Genomic DNA, 26,795 nt, shown 5'->3' on the forward strand with positions numbered 1-26,795 from the left:
AAGTATTAGAGAGTAGATTGTTGGAACTGTACACATGCTGTACACTCATTTGTATTACTATACATAGAGTAATAACTTGTGAGACAATGATAGGGTTTGACCATGTCTCCCATAAATTACGAGGTAAGGACAAAATACAGAATAGAAAGTACAAATCTAATACATGTTCACATGTTCACTACAGTAAGTCTCATCAGATATTCTAAGTTGTCTTAAATGTAGCTATAATACATTATTTCAAGGGTACCTACCACCATTTACCAATAGTCCCATGTTTATTTATTGACATGAAGCTTGGGATATTGTGAGGTTGCTTCGTGGATATTTTTTATTTTATGATATTTAAGTGAATTCTGAGCTAAACCTGTGGTAATGATCTGTCTTTATTTTGCATATTAGATTTCTTATGGTTGATTTCTGGGCCCTCATATTGGAAAGGAGTGCTCATGCATGGCTGTCTCTGTCGTCAGCTTTTAGTAGTTTGTTGTTCTTGTATTGTAGAGCTGACAAGTTTCATTTACTTTACATCATCTTGCTGCTTAAATAATCCCCAAGGAAAAATAGTTGTTGTTGATGATTCTCTTTTGCTTATAACTTCCCAATATGCTTTAAAAAAATGTACTTTAAAAAAGTAATTTTGCATTGTCAGGAATATTTTCCTGTTTAATTTTTTGTATGTTTTCAGGGCTTTTGACATCTATAGCACGTATTTTGTTACTAAGGGAAAAATGAAGCATTTTGATAAAATTGCGTTTGCATTAGTAGTTATTCCCAGGCTATTGTTTTTTTCATGTTCTTGTCTTGTGCTTCAAACATGGAACTCTATGTATCATTTTTATATTAGTCACTTATTTTTGCAGGTTATCCAGGAAACACTTTGAAGTTTGAGAACAGAATTGCTGGCCTACTTGAGGGGTTTAAAGATCTTGGTTTACCCCCAAGCATTACAAAGTTTTTCCATGTAATGGGTGGAGAGTGCAATTACTTGTTAAAAGTAGATAATAATTATCATCTGGAGTTCGTCGAGGACAAGCTTTGGAAATCAGAAGACATGTTCCTGTGGAAAGAGCAAGATATTCAGAAGCTTCTTGATGATGCTGAATGTGCATTGAGATCTGCTTCTGCTAGGCTGCATCTGCCAGTAGAAATTGTGAGAAAGCCTCGAGCAGTGGGAGCCATTCCTAAGGAGCCTACTATATATGAGGCAAGTAGATGAACTTTAGGCAAAGTAGGGTTTTCTGGTTATTTCCATTGAGTTGTACAGCACTGCAAGAATAGGTGTAATTAATGATGGATGGTCAATATTTCTTATATTGATCGATCTTATTATTGGCATTCACGGTTACCAAATTTTCATCTAAATAGAATATGAAGCCTATAGTACTCTATTTACAGTGGCCTCCAATGTCAACTTTAGATGTACTACATATCACCTTCTAATATTCAATGGTTTTTGTATTTCTTGCATTTTTAGTAAAACCCAATTTATCTACTTTAGTTTGTAGTTCACTAGCTGTCACGTGTAGAATGCATACTCAACAAGTCCCTTTAAGGCTTTTAGACTTGTATGATACACAAACACAGATGCACAGGTAGAGTTGCAAGTTCTATGGGGAATGCATTGATGTGCAGCATCCAATATTGGCCATGGTAACAATATGGGTCCTGTTACCCACCCAAGTGTTTGACCGCTAGGAGGAAAATTTTCTCCCATTCTGTTATGTTGAAATTGGGTAGCATCAGAAGGTACTCTCACATGCCCTTGGTGCTTAGGGTTGTGAGAGAGAAATACCCACAAAATTTGATGTATGCCCTTGCACCCTAGTTTGGAGTTTTGGACCCAAAGTGAGTGGGCTTTGAACCCAAGGAAATTCTAATTTAATTGTAAGGTTGTGTTGGAGGTTTTTTAAAGGACAGAAGGGCTTCCTAAGAAACCTGAGGACAAGTATAAATAAGAAACTATTGGATAAGTTTGAAGGACAAGAAGCATAAAGGATCTTTCTTCTTGTGTGAAGTGAAGAGGCTAGATGTGACTTAGCCCAGGCAGCAAAAGGAGCCACAGGAGATGGGAAGAAGGCTTGGAAAAGGACAGACTCAGCCCTGTTTCTGTTGTAGGAAGGGAAGCTGCAGGTTGAAGGGTATCTGGCTGAGTTATTCTGTTGATGTAGGGCTAAAAGGGCATGTGAAGTCTGGTTGGAGTAGGCTGAAGTTGAAGGACAGTCAAGGGCCGCAACTGTTACAAACTTATAGGAAGGTTGAGGAAGGCCGTTGAGCCGGCCATAGGTGTGGTTGAAGGAGGCCACAAGCCTGTGTGTGATATGGAATAAGAAAGGAGTAATATGAGGTTAAAAAAGGCAGGCCACAACTAGGGAGAAGGAGGGGTGCGGGTCCTGTAGATTGCTGTAGAAGAGGGCCGAGGCCTAGATAAGGCAGGCTGAGGTTGAAACAACTAAAAGAAGTCTACCTGTGGGATTGTTAGGGCAAGCCGCAAGGACAATAAGGGATCCGAGGCCTGAATAGGGCCTAGGAGAGGGGACGCAGGGCCAGAAAAGAAGGCTGAGTGTGCTTAAGAACTGGTAGAGGGCAAGGAAAGGTGGCTGCAGGCCAAGGCTGTAGGAAGGTTGGCAAAGGGCTGCTGTGGATGGAAAAGGAGATTTGTTTGCTACAACAAGGAGAAAAGCTATTGCCAGGTAAGCTGATTGGTATTTGTATGATTTAAGGTGGGCTGGTAAAGCCCTAGTTAGCTACAACTGTGTTGTTAGAGTGCTGTAGGTCCATATAATTGGGCAGTGAGGGCTTAGACGACAAAGCCTCAGCCCTAGGTGTTTGGTCTAAAGGATTAGACCTGATATTGGCATTGTACAAGGATGTAAAGGACCACTATCCCTGGTACGAGAGCCCTATGGATTTTCTTGTTAATGGACAAATAAGAAAACAAGTTTGGGCAGAATTATTCTGTACTGTACGTTGATCTAATTGCTAGTATATTTCCGCTGTGCAAAAGTTTGAAGTTAGGCATTTCTAGTGTGTTTATGTTTTCTAGCTAAAGCATAGACTAGACTTGGGGTGCATGGAATTCTAACATGGTATCAGAGCTACTTTGGAGAGCAGTTGGGTGATAATTGTGCACAGGTGGCACCTATACGAGGGAGTTGAGTTGTTTTGCTGTTGAAGGATTGACAGCTGTCTCTAGATAAGAATTGAACGGACAATATGGTTTTTGGCTTGAGATTTGAAGACCAGTTGGAAGGGACATCCAATTACACTTCATGGAAGGAAAGAATAAAGATAGTATTGTTGGTGAATGATTTATGGGTTATGCCAACACCCAGATCAAGGCACCAACTGTTAGTTTTTGTAGCATCGGATGTGTTCTAGCCCCGAAATTTGGTGGGGAGGCTAGAATACATGTATTCTCCAAAACCCAGAAATTGTTTCTGGAAATTCCACTTAGAGATGACTTAATTAAAATAATTAATCGTTTTTTAATGTTTCCTAAGTCTAAACTTAGGGAATATGATTAATTAAAGGATATTAATTAAGTCATGGTGAGAATCTTCTAGAAAAAGACATGGATCGAGTTCTAGTTAATCTTAGCCATCGATTATGTTTTAATCTTGGCTGTTGATGTCTCAACGAGAGATTATAAGAAGAAACTTGATGGGGCTTGGAGAATACACATCAACCACCAACAATTAGATTTCATTGGCAGATTGAACTCCAGAATAACAACGTTGAGTTGCCAGAGAGAGAGCTAGTGAGCTCAAAGAAGTGAGAGGGGCAGGGATAATAAGGCCGAAGGAAGATTTTCCTATTCCAATGAGTGCATTGCAGAGAGGCAGTGAGTGCCACAGAGAGGCAGCGCAGAGCCACGCAGAGGCAGTGCAATGCTACAGAGGGGATTTTGTATTTTGCTGGGGAGTAGTGATTCAATGCTAGAAGCAAGAGAGGGAGTCCAGGGGCCAGAAGTGTCCATCTTCCAGACAATAGCTGATCAGATAGCGAGAGGGAAGCAATTCGAGTTGTGGGACGCAGTACTGCGTAGGCTGACACAGGGACTGCGCATAGGCAACAGAGAGCAGCTCATCTTGAGCCAAGGTCAGTGTCAGATTGCCTGTGGGAGTAAGACTTTTCTCACTAGACTTATTTTCAGTCATTTCTCTGTATGGGTTGCTAGATTTGAGCATCCATAGTTTTGTACTCAGATTTACCACTGCATAATGTTAAAACCCTCAGCTGCTGCATCGATTTTTCCCGAGTTGGGTTTTTCTGGGGACTTAGTCCAAAGATAATTGTGTGTGTGTGCATCTATTCTTCTAGCATTTTTATTTCTTCCGCAATATTTTATTTGTGAAGGCTGCAGTGTATTAGTTTCGATATTTACCGTAGAACATAGTGAATAGTTTGTTCAATTCATTTAACAAATAGAAGAAACTAAATCAGTTGCTGCAGTGGGATTCCGGGTTTCAGAATTTTCACACCAACTATTGCAACAACCTTGGCTTTGTATAACTTGGCCGATGCAAAGGCCAAGTTGATCATTTTTGATGGAGTCAACAATTACTTGATGCCTCATCTTACCGGAAAAAACACTACATGGCACATGTCAGAAGCTTTGAAAGCGTTGTTTCAGAACAAGAACAAGAACCGAAAGATGGTATTGAGAGATAAGCTTAGGGACATCAAGATGGCAAGTTCAGAGAACATGACTTGGTATCTAACAAGGATTTCGCAAGTTCTTGATGAGCTTGTAATTATAGGGGACAATGTGGAAGAATCAAAGTTCGTGAAGACTGCACTAAAGGGCTTCTCAGATCAGTGGAATTCAGTCATCAAAGGACTAGTATCATGATAGAATCTTCCAGATTGGAACAGGTTATGGGATGATTTCATCTAGGAGGAACTTCGGGATGAGGATCTTTAGCAAAATAGTCCTGATGTAGAGAACGTTGTCATCACTAGTAAGCAAAAGAAGGGAAAAGATAAGTTCATCATCAAGAAGGATTTAAGCAAAGTGAAATGCTTTGCATGTGAAGAGTTTGGTCATTATGTGTAACGAACAACGTTTGTATACACAGAGGAATGCTCTTATACCAATTTAACGAACAAAGTTCGTATACACAACAGAGTAAGCTTCAAAATACTTCGAAGACAAAGACATCCATTGTAGGACAAGTAAGTGTATATTGAATATTATATAAAAGAATTGATGACATATGAGATGATTACGATGAGGGTGAGGGCCTGCTTATATACCCTAAGCAGGTACCTCTTCACCAACGGTTATGTCCTTATGGACATACCTTTTAATTAACTAGTTACTAATTAATCATTATTTATTATTATTATAGTTTCACATTATTTGTATTATTTTATATATATATATTTTTTATTCATAACACTGCTTTCCTCTTCAAAAAGTTTTGTCCTCAAAGCTTATTGATGAAAGGGCTTGATCTCTTTTCTTGTTTTGAATATCTTCTCGTCTCTGAAATTTCATCTTCGTTGATACAAGTCGATATGATGCTCTGAGTGATAAACAAAATTGTCGGACTGATAATGGATTTGACCATCCTAGATTAATCCTCTGGGGAATCTTCCAGTCACTGGAGATTTGTAATTATCATAGGACTGGATTCTGCAAATTTCAGTATTCTTTGGAACATAAATCTGTTGTTTCTATTTTGAATGGTTCAAATATATAGATTGACTTAGTTGTCTGCTCTTATGGTTTGGATGTCGATAAGGAGTTCTACGGGTTGGATTTCCCCTTATCATGTGTGTGGTAATTTCCTCATTTACTTCAGGTATTGTTGTTGTTGAGTTGGCTACAGAACCATCACTTGGAATTTCCATTGTTTGAACTGCAATATCTAGATTGGTTTTAATTTCTATAGGTTTCTCTTCTTCTTGAGTTGTGATATTGACTGGATCAGTATTTATTCCTTTATCTTCAACTTGGACTGTTATGGGTGGAGACTTCAATACTTCCTCTTGAGTAAGTCGTTCTAACTTGTCATTTAGTGACTTCTTGTCACTTTTAAGCTTCTTTATTTGCGTATGAAGGTTTTGCTTATGATTCTTTAGACGTAAAAGCTCTTCACCTTCTGGATTATTAACCTTATGTTTAGTATCCTCCTCATCTTTTGAACTTTGGATTTGTTCTAATAATGTTTGATTAAGGTTTTTTAATGTTAGGATATTCCAACACATAGGAAATAGTTAAGTATAACTTGGTCTAGTGTAAAGTTAGGTAAAGTGTGTTTCTTTACTATGTACTTTTGTAACTTACAATCCGACGGTCACAATATGTTCTAGACATGAAGTGATCTGACGGTTCATTCTCTCCTCAATATTATCGACACTTGCTCCGTGGCTTAACACTCGATTGGTCCATGATCTCTATTTAAAGGGCATGGAGGGTCATTTGTAGGGTGACTGTTCATAAGAGAAGCTTATGTAAATTTTCTTTATTTTATTAATAAATTGCCTGAAGTGGGTGCATTGGCTCAAGCTGTGGACTATTTCCCTCTTTGAGGGTTTTAACCACGTCAAGAATACTAGTGTATTGATCTGCGATTTGTTTGTGAGCGGTGTCCTTTGGTGTTCTATCTGAGGAACTTACCCAGTAAATTCCTACATGGTATCGATAGTGATCCCAACCTATAAATGATGTGAAGTCCAGCCTTAAAAAGCAGTTTGAAATGACAGACTTAGGACACTTGCATTATTTTCTTGGTCTTCAAGTCTTGCAATCCAAGGAAGGTATTTCGCTTTCCCAGTCCAAGTATGCCTGTGATCTTCTACGCCACTTTCACATGGAAGACTGTAAGCCAGCCCCTTCTCCCTTTCAATCTGGAGCCAAACTTTTAGTCACTTGTACTTCCCCTGAAGTTGATGCCACCTTATACTGCCAGCTTGTAGGAAAACTTTTGTATTTGACCCATACTCGTCCTGACCTTTCCTTTGTTGTTGGCCTTATTGCTCGGTTTATGCAAAACCCACATGAAAGTCATCGGAAAGCAACTAAAAGAATACTTCGTTATGTTCGAGCAACAGTTCAGTTTGGAATTCATTACAGTGCAAAAGCATCTCCTCTATTGGTTGGTTTCACTGATTCCGATTGGGTTGGTGACCCTGATGTTCAGAAGTCTACTGTAGGTTATGTCCACTCTTGGTTCTGGACCTATTACATGGGATTGCAAGAAACAAAGTGCCATTTCTCTTTCTTCAGCAGAAGCAGAGTATCGTGGCGCCGTAGAAGCTAGTAAGGAAGCCCTGTGGCTTCGTCAGATCTTGTCAGAGTTTGGCTTTCAGCAGCGGCATCCGACTACACTTTGGTGTGATAATCAAAGTGCCATTCAACTATGCAAAGATCCAGTGCAACATCAGCACAACAAACACATTGAACTACACATGCACTTCATCAGAAAGCTCATTCATGACCATTTTCTTGAAGTGCAATATTGTTCCATTGATGATCAAGTTGCAGACATGTTTACAAAGGCTCTCAAAGAGGCAAAGTTTACTAAACTTCCATTTATGGTTGGAGTTCAGGAAGTTGTCACTAAGGGGGGATAGGCTCTAATGCCTCCTTCCTTCTCCTATTGTGTCATATTTGTACATCCTTCAATCCTATCCCAAGTTGTTCTTAAGGGGGGATGTTAGGATATTTGGACACATAAGAAATAGTTAAGTATAACTTGGTTTAGTGTAGAGCTAGGTAAAGTGTGTTTCTTTACTATGTACTTTTGTGACTTACAATCCGACAATCACGATATGTTCTAGACATGAAGTGATCCGACGGTTCATTCTTTCTTCGGTATTTTTCGACACTTGATCCGTGGCTTAACACCCGATTGGTCCATGATCTCTATTTAAAGAGCATGGAGGGTCATTTGTAGGGTGACTGTTCATGAGAGGAGCTTATATAAATTTTCATTCTTTTATTAATAAATTGCCTGAAGTGGCCGCATTGGCTCAGGCCGTGGACTGTTTCCTTCTTTAAGGGTTTTAACCACATCAAGAATACTGGTGTATTGATCTACGATCTGTTTGTGAGTGGTGTCCTTTTGGTGTTCTATCTGAGGAAGTTACCCTGCAAATTCCTACATTTAAACGTAAATTTTCTTCTTGTTCTGATAAGCGCTTCTTGAGTTCCTTCTTTGTGGCCTTAGCTTTACATTTTCTCACTTGTGTAGGTAGTTTCTGATTATGCTCCTTCAAACATGAATTTTCCTTGTTTTTGTTGGATATGATTTCATCAAGCTCTTTTTGCTTCTTTGATATTGTTTCTAGATTCTCTTGAAACATTAGTTTCGAAATATTCTTAAGATCTTTTGATGAAGGCATTATCAGTTTTGATTTCATTGTCATGTCTTGGAACGTGACCATCTTCTTCTTGTAAGGGAACATCAAGATTTTTTTCTTTTATTTTGGTGTTCAACATGAACATATCTAATTCCTTGAACCAAGGTTGACCGAGAATTATGTCAACCTCTTTGTCAAGCATAGTTACAACACAAAATTGAGATATGTACTCATAATGATCAACTGTCACTTGTAAATCATTAATTTCATATTCTTTTTTGCCAAAAATACCTTTTCGTTCGCCTATATTTGGCTCTAGAACTAATAGTTGATTTGCCAAATTAATATTGATGTAATTATCCTCGATGCTTGGATTAATAGCAATACTAATCTCTTTCCCTTGGATACACCCTTTTAATGTAAATAATCTAAAATCTACAATTGGAATACCTTTATAGGAGAATTTTGCTTCCTTTATTTTCGAACTAGACTCCATATTTTTCTCAGTGAATTTAGGGTTTTAAAAATAATTTTTTTGTTTTGTTTTGTTTTTTTTTAAAATAATATATATATATATATATATCTATATATATATATATATATATTTTTAATGTAATAATATAATATATATATATTAAATTAACTAATTTAACTTATAATAAAATTATTGTTATTTAAATAACACTTATTATATAGCTTTATTATATAAACTATATAATAAATATGAACTTAATATATGGATATCAAACAATGAATGGGTGGGATACGACAGGAGAAAAGGTGTGAAACATGATGCTGTGGATGAGGAATGGTGTTGGGTTGAGCAGTGTAAGGGTGTGGGTCGAGCAGTGTATGGGTGCGTTGGATCGATTGGAAATAGGTGGATGTAGGTTGTTGTGGTAGATAGAAAGGCGGACGGGAATAGTTCATCACCGGGAACAGTGCAACGGTGCGGGAGGGATTTTTGACGAGAGGTAGCTCGGTTGGGGCGATAATCGCGGGCATTGACGAATGAGGAGCATTGAGCGGACTGGTCGGGGAACAAAGAGTGCGACTTCAATAGAAGGAGGATTCATGTAGAGATTTGTCAATGAAGCATGTCAAGGATTGTTGGTCGACAGTGGAAGGGATGGTGGAATAGAGGGGTACAGGTAGTGGTACGTTGGTCGTCAGGGTGCTGCGGGGGAACATAGGCAGAGACTTAGGTGCAAAATGGAAATAGCACAGCAGCAACCGGAAGAGACAGAGTGGAAATTGATGTCGAAATGACAGCCGTGGTACGGCTCAAACAACCTGTTGATGAATTGGTGGTGGCGTCTCTCTAATGCTCAGTGGTGGTGGTAAGTCAAGGTTGTGGCTCGTTGGATTCAGTAATAGTGGCTACCTGTTGGGTGGAGGCTGCAGCCGCACTTACACTTTTTAAAATATATTCTTTTATGTAGCTTAATTGTTTTTTTTATACAACTTTTTTTCCCTCTTTGATTTTTATATATATTTTTTTTTCTGATTTTTTTTAATAATTATTTATTTATTTATTAATCCTTTTTTTTTTACTCTCCTTTTTACTTCTTTTTAGTTTTTTAATTTATTTTCTTTTAATTTTTTTAATCCCTTTTTTTCTAATATATATATTTTAATAATGGCTAAAATGGAAAAATCACCAGAATGGAGAACCTCCAATTATGTAGCGAAATGCTTGATCTGATAAGGAGTTGATGGCTAGAGGCTGGGATTAGCTAACGTAGCTCTGATACCACTATAACGAACAACGTTCGTATACTCAGAGGAATGTTCTGATACCGATGTAATGAACAAAGTTCGTATATGCAACAGAGTAAGCTTCAAAATACTTCAAAGACAAAGACATCCATTGTAGGACAAGTGTATATTCAATATTATATAAAAGAATTGATGACATATGAGATGATTACAATGAGCGTGTGGGCCTGCTTATATACCCCTGGCAGGTATCTCTTCACCAACAGTTATGTCCTTAGGGACACACCTTTTCATTAACTAGTTACTAATTAATCATTATTTATTATTATTATAGTTTTACATTATTTGTATTATTTTATATATATATTTTTATTCATAAAATTATGCAAGCAAGTGTCCACATAAGAAGAAAAGAGGGAAAGAGAAGAATCCTGAGATGGCGATGGTTGCTCCAGCTATAGTTGGCGAGGATGAGTTCGCTAGGAGATTCAATGAGGAGTTTTCTCTTATCTCTCATTACTTCGGGAGCACCATTTGTGAGGGTGATTGGTTCATAGACAACAAAGCCTCAAAGCATATGGCAGGAACATGAGAAGTGTTTGAGAGCTTGACCGAGTGGGACACTGATCTACATGTGAAGAATTGGTGATAAGAGTTAGCATGTAGTTAGAGGAATTGTTGTACTTTGGGTACTTTGGACATGCGAGTCTAGGATATATGTTGGGTATCAGAGCTCAGGTGCAGCATGATTTTAGTTTCAACAATTGAGCCAAATAGGTTTGATGTTATATTATGGAATGAAAAAGTGATGCTTAAGCCCAGTGGAACTACCTCTAGCGCAGGGGTGGTTCTTGGGGTCAGAGATGTTGAGAAATCTAGGGGTAGCTAGATTAGGTGATTTCTCTATCTTTGATGACTGCTTGTGATGTATTTTTTTTCTTAACTTGATTAGATTCTTCTTTCACTTGATTATTTTTAGTGTTCTTACCATCAAACAGTTACTAAACAATGAAGAACAATGAGACAAGAGGACACAAGATATAGGCTATAAGCCAGGGCCAAAACCTCTCCTCTTAAGAGGAAAGCCCACAAGAACTCTTCTCTTCTTATAGAACTTCAAATGACGAATTCCAAGACCTAAGACCCTTGTTAAAGACTCCTCCAAGACCAAGTCAAACTTCTCCTTGATAAACTTGTTTCTCACAAAGTCAACCCAAGTCAAAACTTTCCTTATAGCAACTTCAAGATTTTGGACCTGTAATTTTTGACCTCTTCTGTAGAAACCATAGATTGGTACATGTGGGAAAAGATGGAGAAATTTGTCTTCTTTTTCCTTCGCTTGGAAAGCACTTTCTTTTCTTGATAATTCAACGTCCAAAATAAGTCTTCTTGGCACCAAATGTAACTTCTTGATGGCTCTGCAATTCGGTCTTCTTGCAGCAAATAGATGCCCTAATTTATTTCCCATGTGTGAGAGGATTTAGCCCAAAACAGTGTTAAATAAATTCAGTTTCTTCTTCTTTTTAATCTCCTTCTTTGCTCTCCTTTTAGTATTTTTCTTGTCCTTGGTTGAACTTAATTAGTACTTCTCCAAATGAGGTTGAGATCTTATATATAGTCTCCTTGTGGTGGTCGAATAGTTGTCGATGAGGTCGACTTTATCCTCCATGTACGTTGACTTGTTGTTGCTTGTTGATAAGGTCTTGGAGGGTCTTTATGACACTTTTGACTCTACAAACATTTTCCTTTACAAGATACAACATGCCCAAAGGGGTCTTACATGTATGACAATGACTCTTTTGACTTCATAACTCTATGAAAAATCTAGAAGCACTCAATGGGTGCTTGACTTGTAAATAAATTTACCTTGAGCATGAAACCCATGCATCAAGAATGAAAATAATAAATTTCTTTTTCTCTTTATATCAAATATATAAAATCATGATTACATTGGACATTATGAAGACCGAACCTAGTTACACATTTCAACAAGAGAGAATGGTTTGTACAGGTTAAAGGGCAAGCTTATTGACCAAGGAAAGGAGAAGGTTATGGAGACCCAAAGGGAGTCAAGTTCCAGAGGGAGTTCGCCAGTTCAGAGGGAGAGTCAACAACACTAGGAGAGTGCATCATTAGAGAGAAGAAAGGAGACTTCCATATCTGACAAGAGAGAACCATGGACTAGCCTAAAGGTCTATTAGGAAATGAAGAAGCAAGAAGCTTCTAGTAGTAAGAAGGGTTTTGTTCTTATAACAGGTTTCACTTTTGTGATGAAAGATGAAGCGTATGATGAATGTTGGAGAGCAGTTGTGGAATATGATTGTGTACTAGTGTTGGAAACATAGAGACTTCCAAGGAATGGAAGCACTTCCCTCGCTAAGAGGGAGTGCTGAAATTGGGTAGCAGCAAGAGGTACTCTCACATGCCCTTTGTGTTAGGCTTGTGAGAGAAACACCCACAAACTGTGATGTGTGGGCTTTGCACCCAAGTGCAAGGTTTTGGACCCAAAGTGAGTGGGCTTTGAACCTAAGGAAATTATAATTTAATGTTAATGTTGTGTTGGAGGTTTCTTGAAGGACATGAGGGCTTCCTAAGAGACCTAAGGACAAGTATAAATAAGAAACTAATGGAGAAATTTGGAGGACAAGAAGCATAAAGGATCTTTCTTCTTGCATGAAGTGAAGAGGCTAGATGTGACTTGGCATAGGCAACAAAAGGAGTTGCAGGATATTGGAAGAAGGCTTGGCAAAGGATAGACCGAACCTTGTTTTTGTTGGAGCAAGGGAAGCTACAGGATGAAGGGGCATTTGGTTGAGTTTTTATATTGATGCAGGGCTAAAGTAGCAACCAAAGTCTAGTTGGAGTAGTCCGTAGTTGAAGAAGGACAACCGAGGGCTACAACTACTACACGAAGGCCAAGGAAGGTTGTAGAGCTAGTTGTAGGTGTAGTTGAAGGAGGTTGGGGGCCTATGTATGATCTAGAATAAGAAAGGAGTAGTCCCAGGTTAGAAAAGGCAAGCCACAGCCAAGGAGGAGCGACACAGGTCTTGTAGATTGTTGTGCAAGAGGGATGAGGCCTAGATAAGGTAGTTCGAGGATGAAACAACTAAAAGAAGGCAGTCTGCAAGGACAACGAGAGGACTGAGGCCTAAACAATGCTTAGGAGAAGGTCGTAGGGCCAAAAAATAAGGCTGAGTGTGCGGAAGGATTGGCAAAGGGCAAGGAAAGGTGTGTGTAGGCCTAAGGGAGTAGGCCATGGCTACAAGAAGGCTGGTAGAGGGCTGATGTGGATGGAAAAGGAGGTCTATTTGCTACAACAAGGAGAAAAGCTACTGCCACGTAAGTTGATTGATATTTGTATGATTTAAGGTGGGTTGGTAAAGCCCTAGTTAGCTATAACTGTGTTGCTAGAGTGTCGTAGGTGCATATAATTGCGCAGTGAGGATTGAGAGGACAAAGCCTTAGCCCTAGGTGTTTGGTCTAAAGGATTAGACTTGATATTTGGCATTGTACAGGGATGTAAAGGGCCACTATCCCTAGTACGAGAGCCTTGTGCATTTTCTTGTTAATGGACAAATAAGAAAACAAGTTTGGGCATACTTATTGTGTATTGTACATTGATCTAATTGCTTGTATATTTCCACTGTGCAAAAGTTTGAAGTTAGGCATTTTTAGTGTGTTTATGTTTTCTAGCTAAAGCATAGACCAGACCTGGGGTGCATGGAATTCTAACATGTTCATCTTGCCAACCAACAACTATGTGATCTGTGGATATCCAACCTCAAAGGCCCTCCACCTATGCTCTAGTTAATGGTTTGAGACATCTAGCCTACTTATTAGTTGAAGTTGGGTCATCCATTATAAGATACATAAATTATGCTTGTCATCAAGTGCTTTCATATAATGTTTAAGAGCATATTAGTATGAATCACTAGTTGAATTGAATGATTGACCACTTCTTGTTGTATTCTTGGCCCATGCTTCACCTTGGTGGTTAACCCCTAATCCTAGTCCAATGTGACCTTCTTTGAGGTCTTTCTTTCCATTATCTAGTAGGGGCATAAATAGGTGGTGCTGATTGATCCTGCGTGCCCTCGGTAACCCATACTTATTGCTTTCCATCTTTCCTTGGTTTCATGCTCCAATCTTCAGGTTGATTGCTATCTATCACCAATATTGGTTCCTTGATTTCCTCATTCTTGAGTAGGGGCCTATAAACCTTGCCCTCAGAGGTTGATGTAGCTAAAAGAAAAGAAAAAGCATGAGCCATAAAGATAACATGCAAAATATTCAATGGGATAAAAGAAAGTATGTGGACAAAGGCCTAGCTTAAGATCTACCCCCCTCATTAGCCCTCACCCATTTTTTGGCTAAAGCATGAGTAAATCAAAATAGAAGGAGCTTTGATATTCCAACTTTTTCATCGATCTTCATCATGGTAGTCACATCCTAGTCACTTTTACTTAGTGTTGCAAGGTTGACCTCTAACATGGTGATGCATTTACCTTTCCGTTCATATTCATGTCATTTCCATGGTTTTACCTACCCAAATTTTTTATTACACGCATATTATATCTTTTTTGTAGCTAAAATCCATTTCTCATATTCATTTTTTCCACTTCTCACCATTTTCTCTAGTTGATTTGTATATCTCATCACTTAACATTTTCCCTAGGAAAGATCCTCAATTACACTTACATTTCGCTTCATCTCCTTGAAGTGAAGTGAAATGCAAGTGTAATTGAGGATCTTTCCTAGAGAAAATGTTAAGTGATGTGATATGCAAATCAATTAGATAAAATGTTGACCTCTAACATGGTGATGCATTTACCTTTCTGTTCATATTCATGTCATTTCCATGGTTTTACCTACCCAAATTTTCTATTACAAGCATATTATATCTTTTCTGCAGCTAAAATCCATTTCTCACATGCATTTTTTCTACTTCTCACCATTATATCTAGTTGATTTGTATATCACATCACTCAACATTTTCTCTATGAAAGATTCTCAATTACACTTACATTTCACTTCACTTTATCTCCTTGAAAGTGCGTGGTGCTTTTTTTGTCCATAATTCCCCAAATCCTAAACCATATTTACCCTCAATCTCATATTTCCACTTTTTCTAGTGTGAACACACATATAATTGGTTCAAGATAGTTTAATTATATTTTCAATTTAAAAATCCTAACCTTAGGTCAAATGCCTAATATTGGCCTTGTTTCCTCAAAATCTAGTAGGTCTTGTAGAGGGGTGCTCTACAAGGCAAGCACTAGACTAAGTGACATCAATGAGGTGTGGTCCATTGCCGCCACAACCACTACCCCTTGCTGTTTATGGACTTTCACCAATGGGAGGCTTCCTGGTAAATAGGTCACCTAATGAAGAGATATTCTGGAATCTAGGCTTAAAGGTTCAAGGTGACTTAAAAAGCTACTAAAGGATGGCTCTTCTTAGGTACAAGGCTCAATCAAGGATAATAAGGCAATTCACATCCTCTCGAAAGGCCTAATTAGGGAATGCTAGACCTAGGGATTGAATAATAGCAAGTAAAATGGAATATCCTAAGGGCAATGTGCCAAGAAAAGGTTTCCAACAATTAAAGTAGTAGGTCCATGGCATATGAAACCTTCAAAAAGTCCTCAAGTTGAAGCTTAACCAAACTAGGGTTTCTCCTAGGGAAAACTAGCTAGGCAAGAGAATTGAGGCCTAAGATGGATAAATTAGCCACTAAAGAAGGTTGATTTGAGGCAACTAAATCTCCGCTTGATGTTGAATCCTTCCACCACCGAAAATTCTTCTTCTAAGTAAATTCACTACAAGCCCTAGTTTAGACCGCTTATCCTTAAGAGGACCAAAAATAGAAGAGAAAAGGAGAGAGAAATTCAATTTTGTGGATGAAATAAGGTTTTATCACTAGCTTGACAAGGCTAGCTCCTAGTCCTTGGGGTAATGGAGTCTATGGATGTTATAGATTAGCTAATTCTTGCAAAAGAGTAAGGATGTTTTGATGCCCTAGCACAAAGCCCTAGCTATTATCTTCGTGAGGAATCAAAGACACCTGGGAGAGCTACAACAAGAGTTCACTAGGGGTGTTACCGTTCACATTCCATATGTCAGTAATGCACACAATGAGGATATCTAGATTCTATGCAATTAATCTTCAAGAATCAATGGTGCAATAAAAAACCTTAGATAACCAATACATTCCATACATTAGACGTAAGATAACAAATTTGTCAAGATGAAATGCATGCATAATCCAATATTGATCTAAGATAAGTTCTCCAATGCTAAGAAAATAGCTCCAATAGACAAAGTACTCCATAGATCACATCCTCTCCAAGAAACAAAGAGGCCGAAAATATCCTAAGAGGTTCGAAATAGTCACAAGTGATGATGAATAGAATGAATGAACCTCTCCTTTATTTATGTTAGGAGGATGGCATCTAATATTAGCCTAATGACACCCCTAAAACAAGTTTAATCACAAAATATGCTTGGGTTATGTTATCCACAAAAAGTGGTTGACCCCATAAGAGATTTTTTTTCTCCCATTGTCTCTTCTATTCGGCCATCCGACAACCTCTACGGCCACTAATAGTCGAAGATGATGTGCCATTCATATCTCCGCCACTTGCATTAGTCATATGTCTTCTTATCCATCTTGTAGGAGTACATGAACGAAGGTGGGCTTCCAATCAAAAGGTACTTAATTCATTTTGCAATCAGGTGCTTATGCTTGTTTGTATTTGGACATTTGGCATGGATTACATGGTGATCTAGAAGGAGGGGTTTTGACCGTGATCTTGTTCCCTCACCTTAAATGGGGGGTTAACCTTTGATCCTAATCTAGTGGGACCTCCCCTAATGGCCTAGTGAGTATAGGAGGGGCACTACTTGGGAAGCCCTGGTTGAGATAGCATGTTCCATCTATCCCTATTCCATACTTACCACTTTCCATCCTACATTACAAGCCCTATATTCCACCTGCATTCTTCGGGGTCAATGTTGATTTTTGGTAGCATCGGATGTGCTCTAGCCTTGAAATTTGGAGGAGAGGCTAAGGCATATGATATCTCCAAGACCCAAAAATCGTTTTGAGAAATTCCACCTGGATGAGGAGTTATTAAAATAATTAATATTTTTAATGGGTTCCTAAGTCTAAACTTAGGAAAATAAAAATATTAATGGGTATTAATAAAGATAAGGGTGAGAAGCTTCTAAGAGACGAGGATCAAGTTTGTTTTAATCTTAGCTGTTGATTAGAAACTTAATCTTGGCCGTTGATTCATCAACAAGAAAAGTATAAGAGAAGACTTGAGGATCATTTGGAGACACACCGACAGATACTTAGTATCTCAAGGAAATTCAATTCTCAAGGAAGAGGAGATTGATTTCAGAGGGAGTTGCAAGGTGGAGGAAGAGGAGGGCTTCAGTAGTAGGCAGAGACCGAGGAGGAGGTGACGCAGGGACAGTGGAAGATAGCGCAAAAATAGAGATGCAATCCAGAGGAGAGACGCAGAGCCTACGCAGGCTGACGCAGAACCACGCTGGGTCAATCAGAGTGACGCAGGGGTGACGCAAAAGTGGGAGTAGGGTCTCCAAAGTGTCAGATGGTCTCAGAGGGAAAGGCTTAGGTGTTTTCTTTAAGTTTCTCTGTAAAATCATTCGTTGTAAAAGCAATTGTTGCTGAAGATTACTAAAACCCTCATTTGCTGCACCAGTTTTCCCACATTGAGTTTTTCCGGGGACAATTATCCAAAAATAACTGTGTTGATGTGATTGATTCTTGTGCATGTATTTTTCTCTAGGTAGTTGTGTGATAACCAGTGTTGTTTAAATTGCGATATTATCGTTTTATCGCAATAATTTCTCGCTGCCGATATTATCGCCCATTTTTTTTTATACCTGATTTTTTGGAAATTATCTCTATTTTTTCCGATTTTATCGCGGGCAATCGGGGCAACGAGGTTTTACAAGGGATGTTAAATGTTCGAAATGCACTTTTTTTTGAAAGAAACAAATAATTTTTGAGTGGGGCATCTTAATGATCAAGTCTAGGCCCTAGTATTGATATGCTATTCATGGTAATGTTAAATTCTTAAAGTAAAAGTGACATTCTCCTTAATCTTCATTTTCATCCTTTTACTTAAATTTTTAACATTACCATGAAATGACTCAGGATGTTTGAGAGTGGTTCCGACCTCATTGGAATTCACATGGAGAAAGTAGAATTTTAGATTTCATTCAAAATGTAGCAGACTTATCAGTTTTTCAGGATTTTAGGATTAGGAGATTGTAATGTTTCCAGGTGACACCACCTGCCCGGGCTACCCCTACCACTAGTAGAGGACGTGGTCTACCTCCTATAGCTCCTACTTCTAGTTCTTCAGCTTCTAGAGCACAACAGACTCCACTGCCAACTCCACCAGCACCAGCATCTACTTCTAGAGGGAAAGGGTAAGCTGTGGCATTTTCTCGCAAGAGGGGCAGAGGAAATCAATAGGATTAGACTTTAGTTATTTTCTTCATTTTATTGTATATGACATTATGGCATGATGAGATACATTATTATATTTTTTGTTGATATTTTGAGACTGAGTTGGGACTTAGGAGTCAGGACTTACTATTCAGGACATGATTCAATGTTATGTGTGATTTTAGCACTAGAAATGATATTAAACATCTTATATATTAATTCTTTTATCATATTTATGTGTCAATATATTTATTTTATGTTGTAGATGGTTTAGATATTAAAAAAATTGAAAAAAAATAAATAGTTTTGTACCAAACGATTTTTTCCCGATTATTTCCGATTATTTCCCGATAATTACGATTTTTTCTGATTTTTTCCTCGCGCCAATATTATCCCGATAACGATTAATGCAACATTGGTGATAACTGCAGTAGAATTTATTTCAATATTTGCTGAAGGAATTTCGTAAATAACTTATTGTGAATAATAAGTAGGTGAAATAATTAGTTGCTGCAATGATAAAATTTCAGTTTCGAAATTTTCACATGGTATCAGAGCAGAGATCCGAAAACAGGAAAGGAAAATCGATTATGGGTCAAGAGCATGATGCAGAGGCATCCACTCGAGGGGACTCACGCAAATTTCTAGAAGAATGCATAAGGGATGATTATTCTATGTTAGCTTCCAGATTGGAAGAAGAAGCCGCTTGCCTTGCAAGCTCTGCTTCCTCAGAAGTTTGGTATATCGACAGTGGAGCTTCCTGGAATATGACCGGAATCCGAGAATGTTTTTCAGATTGTTAGGAAGAAAGAATGAATTTTCAGATCACCATGGGGAAGAAGGCAAAGTGTACTCCAGTAGGAAGAGGTACTATAGTTTTTCAAACCGAAGCAGGAGAGCGACTTTGGGCAACCAATGTGCTGCATGTGTCGGGATTGGGGATGAATTTACTTTCCGTGTCTCAACTTCAAAACAAAGGCTATGATGTTTTCTTCATTAAGGAGAAAGTATATGTCAAACGCCCAACTTGGAAAAAGAAGGCTCAAATTGGAATCAGAAGTAACAGGTTGTACAGGTTACAACTAGAATCACCAATGGCACTGATAGGCAGTGATGGAGTCAAAGATTTGAATGAACTATGGCATAGGAGGATGGGACATTTACACCATGGGGCTCTGAGAATTCTTAGGAAAACAGTATCAGGAGTTCCAGAACTAAGTATTGAACAGGATGGTGTATGCAGGGGGTGCGCTGTGGGCAAGTATGCCAAAGCTGTGTTTTCCAGAAGTAACAATAGGGCGAAGAGTGTGCTAGGATTGATACACTCAGACATCAACGGACTGATGTCCACAAAAGCTCTTAGTGATGCCGAATACTTCGTCACCTTCATCAATGACCATTCCAAGAAGACTTGGATCTACTTTCTGAAAACCAAGGATGAGGTTTTCAGTCGATTCAAAGAGTTCAAGGCTCTAGTGGAGAATCTGACAGGAAAGAAGATAAAAGTGTTGCGCTAAGACAATGGTGGAGAGTATGTTGACAAGAACTTCACCAATTTTTGTGCTAAGGAAGGCATCAAAAGAGAGTGGACAACTCCCTACAATCCGGAGCAGAATGGAGTAGCAAAAAGGAGGAACATGACTATTGTGTAAGCAGCTAGGGCAATGTTGTATGATCAGGATATGCCTTCCTGTGGGCAAAAGCATGCATGTAGCACAACAATTTATGTCCAGAACAAGACTCCTCACAGGGCATTGGGCAAAATCACTCCAGAGAAGGTCTTCACTGGCAAGACACCTAAGTCAGTCATTTCAGGATATTTGGGAGTTTAGCGTATTGCCGTATACTCGAAGAGAAGAGAAAGAAATTAGATCAAACTGCTAAGAAAGGATATCTTGTGGGATATAGCAAGAATGCTAAGGCATATGGAGTCTATCTTCCAGGGAGTAGGAAGGTAGTAGTTTAGCGGGATGTAAAGTTCATGGAGGATAGAGCTTTCAGGAAATCGCGACACATAGGAAATAGTTAAGTACAACTTGGTCTAGTATAGAGTTAGGTATAGAGTTAGGTAAAGTGTGTTTCTTTACCGTTGTACATTTTGTAACTTACAATCCGACGGTCACGATATGTAGTGATCTGACGGTTCATTCTCTCCTCGGTATTACCGACACTTGATCCGTGGCTTGACACCCGATTGGTCCATGATTTCTATTTAAAGCGCATGGAGGGTCATTTGTAGGGTAATCCGTGCATGAGAGAAGCATATGTAAATTTTCATTCTTTTATTAATAAATTGCCTGAAGTGGCCGCGTTGGCTCAGGCCGTGGACTGTTTCCCTCTTTGAGGGTTTTAACCACGTCAAAAATACTGGTGTATTGATCTGCGATCTGGTTGTGAGCGGTGTCCTTTGGTGTTTTGTCTGAGGAACTTATCCTGTAAATTCCTACATGGTATCAGAGCTATTTGAGGGCCGCGTCCGTTGGTGATCCAAATCTGAAGCCGGTAGAACTGCATCCGACTGCTGTTTCCTAGATCTGTTGTTTCTGACTGCTTTTGGGCTGAGAGGACTGCTCTGTTGTGTTGGGAGCATCTGTTCCAGTGAGGAACCCCTTTCGTTTCACGCAGTGTTTATTTGCAGTTTACTGTTATTTTCTCTCTGTTTATTTCGGTTTCGGTTTATTTAGCTTTTTTTATTACCGGATCTATACCTTTCATTTCTGCGTATGCTCTTTGCCCTGCGACTCTGTGCGATTTGGGCAAATCAGAAACAGAAAGGAAGGATTTTTCTCATGTGTATGCTCTTTTCCCTGCGCCTTAGGGTGATCTCGGAAAATCAGAAACATTGAGGAAAATATTTAGTTTCCGGCCAAAGCTAACTTTGAGCCGCAAGGTTCATTTTTGAAAATATTTAGTTTTTCAGCTAAAGCTAACTTCGAGCCGTAAGGTTCGTTTTCTTTGCACGTCCGTGTTGGGTTTTGTGTTTTTTGTTTTGTAGGGAAAAAGGGCCTTCTCAAAGCAAGCACGCAACCCAAAGCGTCAACCCCCCCCCCCCTCTCTCTGTCTCTCTCAAATTTTTTGTATAGCTCAATTGGTTCAAAACTATTCTAAGAGAGTAGAGGTCTTGGGTTCAAGTCTCCATTTTTTGGGGGCGGATTTTTTCATTTCCGCACATTCCCGCACTTCGTCGGCGACTTCATCAACTTTTTTCAAAAAGCCATAACTTCTTCATCCGGAAGCCGTTTTCAGAGCCGTTTTTTTTAAACCAGCCTAATTTTTCGAGATCTATCCATTGGAACACTTATTTTCAGCATCTTTAGCTTCAGTTTCCGTTGAAATGGAAAGTCAATACCAAGTTACCCTTGACAGCACCAACTACTTCCAATGGTTGTCCTATATTGAGGATTTACTTAGAAGTAAAGGTCTCTACCGAATAGCCTCAGGCCAAGAAAAGAAACCAAAGGATGAAGATAAGGCTGCTAAATGGGAAAATAGGCAAGATCAAGCACGTGGATTGATAGGGATGTCTATTTCTCCAGATCTTAGATTCCATATTGCAGAACTTGATACTCCTGATGAAGCAATGAAACAAATCAATAAAGTTTTTGGGATTAAAAATGAACTTAGAGCCCATCAACTTGAAAATGAGTTGCTTACATTGGACCCTAATAATTTTTCTTGCATTGAAGATTTCTTGTCCAAATTCAAGACCCTTAGATATCTCTTGGAAGGTGTTAAAGTTAAGAAAGAAGATAGTAACCTTATCTATTCCATTCTTACTAAGTTGGGACCAACCTACTTTGTGTTTGTTTCCACCTTCCATTCTACAAGAGAAGCCTTCATTTATCAGGGAACAGACTACAAGCCCCCTTCCTTTGACTCTTTTTGTGATTCTTTAATAAGAGAACAAGAAAAACTCTTACACCTTGGTCTTCTTAATCTTGGAAACTCTTCCAAGAAAGCGTTAGCCGCCCAGCAGCAACCAAATTCAAAGAATCCTAAGAAGTCATATCCTAAAAAGAATGGTCCTAAACCAAACAAGGGTCCTAAGCAATTTCAGCCCCAAAATGAAAAATCATTTCAACAAAATGATAAGACAAATAAAAACAAAGGGAAGAAGACTGATAGACATTGCAATTTTTGTAATTGAGATGGCCACTTAGAATCAAAATGCTTTGAGAAGATGGAAGCCTTGGAAGCAACAATGAAGAAGCATAACATTCATTTGGGGCAATCTTCAACTTCAACTTCATCTTCAGGAATGGCACTTTCTGCATGTGGTTGTCAAGCATCTCGGTCTGGCTATGCATTAAATGTATCTTCTTCTTCTCATTCTCATGAGTGGCTCATTGATTTTGGAGCTTCTTATCACATGGCCAAAAACAAAGCCATATTTTCTTCTTTAAATGATTGTAACACCAAAAATATATATGTTGGTGATGATAGATCTCTTAGTGTTGTAGGGACTGGAACTGTTCATCTAGACAATGGTCAGTTTAATGATGTATTATGTGTTCCAACCTTATCCTGCAACCTTCTATCTGTATATCAGATAACTCATTCAAGTGAAGGTAAAATCGTTGAATTTTCACCTCATGATGTTGTAATCAAGGACTTAAGAGATCCTAAAAAGATTTTAGCTACTGACATTGCTGATGATTCTACAAGGTTGTATAAGTTTCACAACTTTGGGTCATCAAATCTTCCCTCAGTATTTGTTGCTCATAACGATGAAGTGAGGAAACTTTGGCATGAGCGATTTGGTCACTTAAAACTATCGCTCCCTTCAGCATCTATGTAAAGAAAATATGGTGACAGGTCTTCCTATGGTATCTTGCAGAGATGGTGTTTGTTCCGGATGTGTACTCGGAAAACATCATCGGGACAGTTTTGAAAAACGTCCCTCTTGGCACGCATCAGCCCCTTTACAGCTTGTGCATAGTGATTTATGTGGTCCACTTCCTGTTGTTTCATTCTCTGGCTACAAGTATTTCTTAACTTTCATTGATGATTTCTCCAGACGCACTTGGGTATACTTCTTAAAACTTAAGAGTGAAGTATTTAACACATTCTTGGCCTTCAAAGCCTTTGTTGAAAAACCCAGTTTTATATTAATACCCATTAATATTTTATTTTTCCTAATTTAGACTTAGGAACTCCATTAAAAATATTAATTATTTTAATATCTCCCAAACCAGATATAACTTGTCCAAACCATTTCTGGGTCTTGGAGATCTCATGTGCTTTAGCCTCTCCAACAATTTTCATGGCTAGAGCACATTCGATGCTACCCCAAATCAACAATGTGCCATTGTAGCCCTCTGAAGGATTAGGACCCCATATAGGGAGACTAAATGCAAGATGGAAACCATCTGCAATTTTGCTAAGATCCAATGTGTCCCCTAGCCTTCCAGTACAAAAAGTTATTAGATAAATCGAGTAAATGAGCTTACCTAATCATGGACCATAGGCGGGGACTTCATAATGGCCTTCCCTTCCATAATGGGCTTCGAGATGTGCCAATGTCTCCTAAACTCCAAATGGGGTTAATCAATAATCCTATTAGGCGTTTTCTACTTTTAAAGGGGATAATATAGTCAAGGTACATCCTTCAAAAGGTGGTGGCATTGATAGATAGGTGAATGTAGGGAATGAGAAGGGGCAGCCCTGGGTAAAATGCTGGGGTACAAGGGTAGTTAATAAGAGGGAAGCCCGCACTTGGGTTCATAATGTGTAGGAGGGAGTGATCTTGGTACATGAGGTACCCCGGCCTTGATTTTTCCACCTTTCTTTTTATGCCTTTTTCCATTTTATGGTTTTCTTTGATTAACTGCTCGAGGTTCAAGGGGTTAGAACATGATGTATAAGATATAGCAGTGAATCCCCCCTTTTAAGGTGGGGCGGTTCATCACCCACCAGATGTTGGAACAATCATGGGTTCCTATATGATGAAGAATTCTCATAGAACTTGTAGGAACCAAGGTGATGGCCATTATGATGGGGTAGAACTCATGTATTGGCTTTTGCCCATGTGCTAAATGCATTTGTCCCGACCATATTTTGCATTTTGTGGTACATTTTCCTATTGAATGTGGCCATATATGCTTTTATCTTTCTTTTCAGCTGTATCAACCTCCGGACTTCATTCCAGGCCATGACCCAAGGTGTGGGCAAGGGGAAGGGGCAAGCTAACCCTAGGTGGACCCAATGTAGGAATGTGGACCCAAGCGGGAGAAATGATGAATGGTTGAAATACCATCCCTGGAACCAAATGATCAGTAATAGAGATCCCACAAGACTAGAATCCAAGGTTAATTCCTAAAAGGGGTCTAGGGGACAAAAGCACAGACCTAGCCCATTCTTTCCGCCGAATCGCCCCATTAATCTATGCACAAAAGTGTCCATGATAAGCAAACCACAATACTCAATTTCCAAATGACAAGGCAAACCTTTAGATTCGGGAGGCCCACCTTCAAACATACGATCATGGCGGATGGGCGAGGGACCACATGGCTGACTTAGGTGGCGGAGAAAATGGCACAATGAGCTAGCTGGTGGCTGCAAGGGGCTACTGGCTGCCGGCTGAGGACCATCTTGGAGAAAAATTTCTCCTAGGGATATTACCCACAAAATGGTGGGTAACAAGTCAAACATTTGGTGCAGATTTTTGATGCCAGCGGTCAGAACACATTGAATCACATTTAGTGAAGATACGATTGGCAACATTGATGTTGAATACAATATCAAACGTAAATATATAGATCGATATTTATGTGAGGTGACTCCGAGGATCTTGACCAATGAATAAACATAAATGCAGAATCTATGTACAACCAAAAGTGTGGAGAGCGATTTGCAGGGTATGCTATCTGTTATAGCTGCCATCATTAGACACATTGGGTCGGGGGTAGATGCATGCGCTCTTGTGAGAACAATGCTGGAGAACAGTTACACTTTGACGACAGAGTAATGTTTGCAAAAAAACTCATTGTGAGAAAAGACCTATGACAAAACTGTATGCGACCTTGTATGCTTGTAGTAATAAAATAATTGTTTTGACAGAGATTGACAGTTTTGGAGGGATTGTTTTTGCAGAAAATTTCAAAAGTCTGGAAGTGATTCCTTGGAACAAATCTGCCACAATAATTTTACATTCATGATTGATTTGATCTGTTGAATTTTGTTGAAGGCATTATTGTGAAACCAATTCAAGAATATCATTAGACATCTTGTTGACCTATATAGCAAGCCAACTACTCAGAATATATACAAAGCAGTAAGGAATACTGAATAATGTTTGACAAGAAATTGTAGTTCTCTTTATATCTGTTCAGTATTATCAATACTTGCAGCAAGGGCAAAGGACTATCATTCTCTACGTTCACTATATCACAAGCAATGAGAAGTTTTTTTTTGTTTTTTTGTGTTTGGGTTTCATCAAGATATCAGTTGCAAACTTGCAACATTATGTTTCAAAGGTTTTTGCATTCAGTAGTTGGTTCACCTACAACAGTATTCAGTTTGGATTGCTCTTGGAACAGTAAGGGTATATATATATATACACTTGCCAGGATTGATTGATTCTAAGTGAGAAGAAAAAGGACAGAAGTGCAGTGGCACTCCTTTAGCAAGAAAGAAAATTGCAGTTGAACACTTATGTTGCATTGAACATCTTCAAGACATTGCTTCATAAATAGTTCCAGGGGTGGTTTTGCAGTTTGTTTGCCTCACTTCCAGAAGCCTTCAGTATCACTATAGCTGTAAGTGTTCTGTCAAGTCAAGCATCAGAAGTCTGGGTTTTATTACCTTCATTATCTTACAACTGTCTCATCATTCTTGAAGTTGGTACAATGAAGCAGAATCGAGCTGATGAATTAGATGCTGATATGTGATCTGATGAGTTGGGAATGTTGTTATTATTTGATCTCATGAGCCAAGCTATTGAATGTTCAATACTTGATAATATTGACTTGTGGCTATGAGTTTGATGCACTGCGGCTAGGATTTGTTGCAACAACCTATGATACTATCCAGTGTTGAAAATACCGGTATCCTCAAAATATCGGCGAGGGTCCAAAAAATATCTTATTGGCAATATTGGCGAAAATATCGGCTAAATATTGGCAAATATCGACAAGGATAAAAAATGCATAACATATTCATTTTTTTCAGATTTCTAAACATATAAAGCAATAACAACATGAACTAAACACATTGGCACATAAATATGAAGAAGGCATTGATATATATGATGTCAAATAGAAATGATACATCAAACTTCAAA

The 26,795-nt window shown here is 38.7% G+C and overlaps 1 protein-coding gene across 4 annotated transcripts in view; it reads left to right on the forward strand.

Moving 5' to 3' along the window:
• Positions 1-26,795, forward strand: part of LOC149186504 (IMP-specific 5'-nucleotidase 1-like) — a 355,273-nt gene that overhangs the window by 191,553 nt on the left and 136,925 nt on the right. For all 4 annotated transcript variants that reach the window (XR_016255698.1, XM_089411011.1, XM_089411012.1 and 1 more), the window contains one exon: positions 861-1,204. Coding sequence is in view for 3 of the 4 variants with exons in the window: in XM_089411011.1 (XP_089267137.1) it covers positions 861-1,204 (344 nt within the window). In the remaining variant the exon portion in view is untranslated. The remainder of the gene's footprint in view (positions 1-860; positions 1,205-26,795) is intronic.

This window comes from Pinus tabuliformis, chromosome 3_1 (assembly GCF_031772625.1).
Source record: "Pinus tabuliformis cultivar Carrire ecotype Pingquan chromosome 3_1, CPIR1, whole genome shotgun sequence".
Taxonomy (NCBI): Eukaryota; Viridiplantae; Streptophyta; class Pinopsida; order Pinales; family Pinaceae; genus Pinus; species Pinus tabuliformis.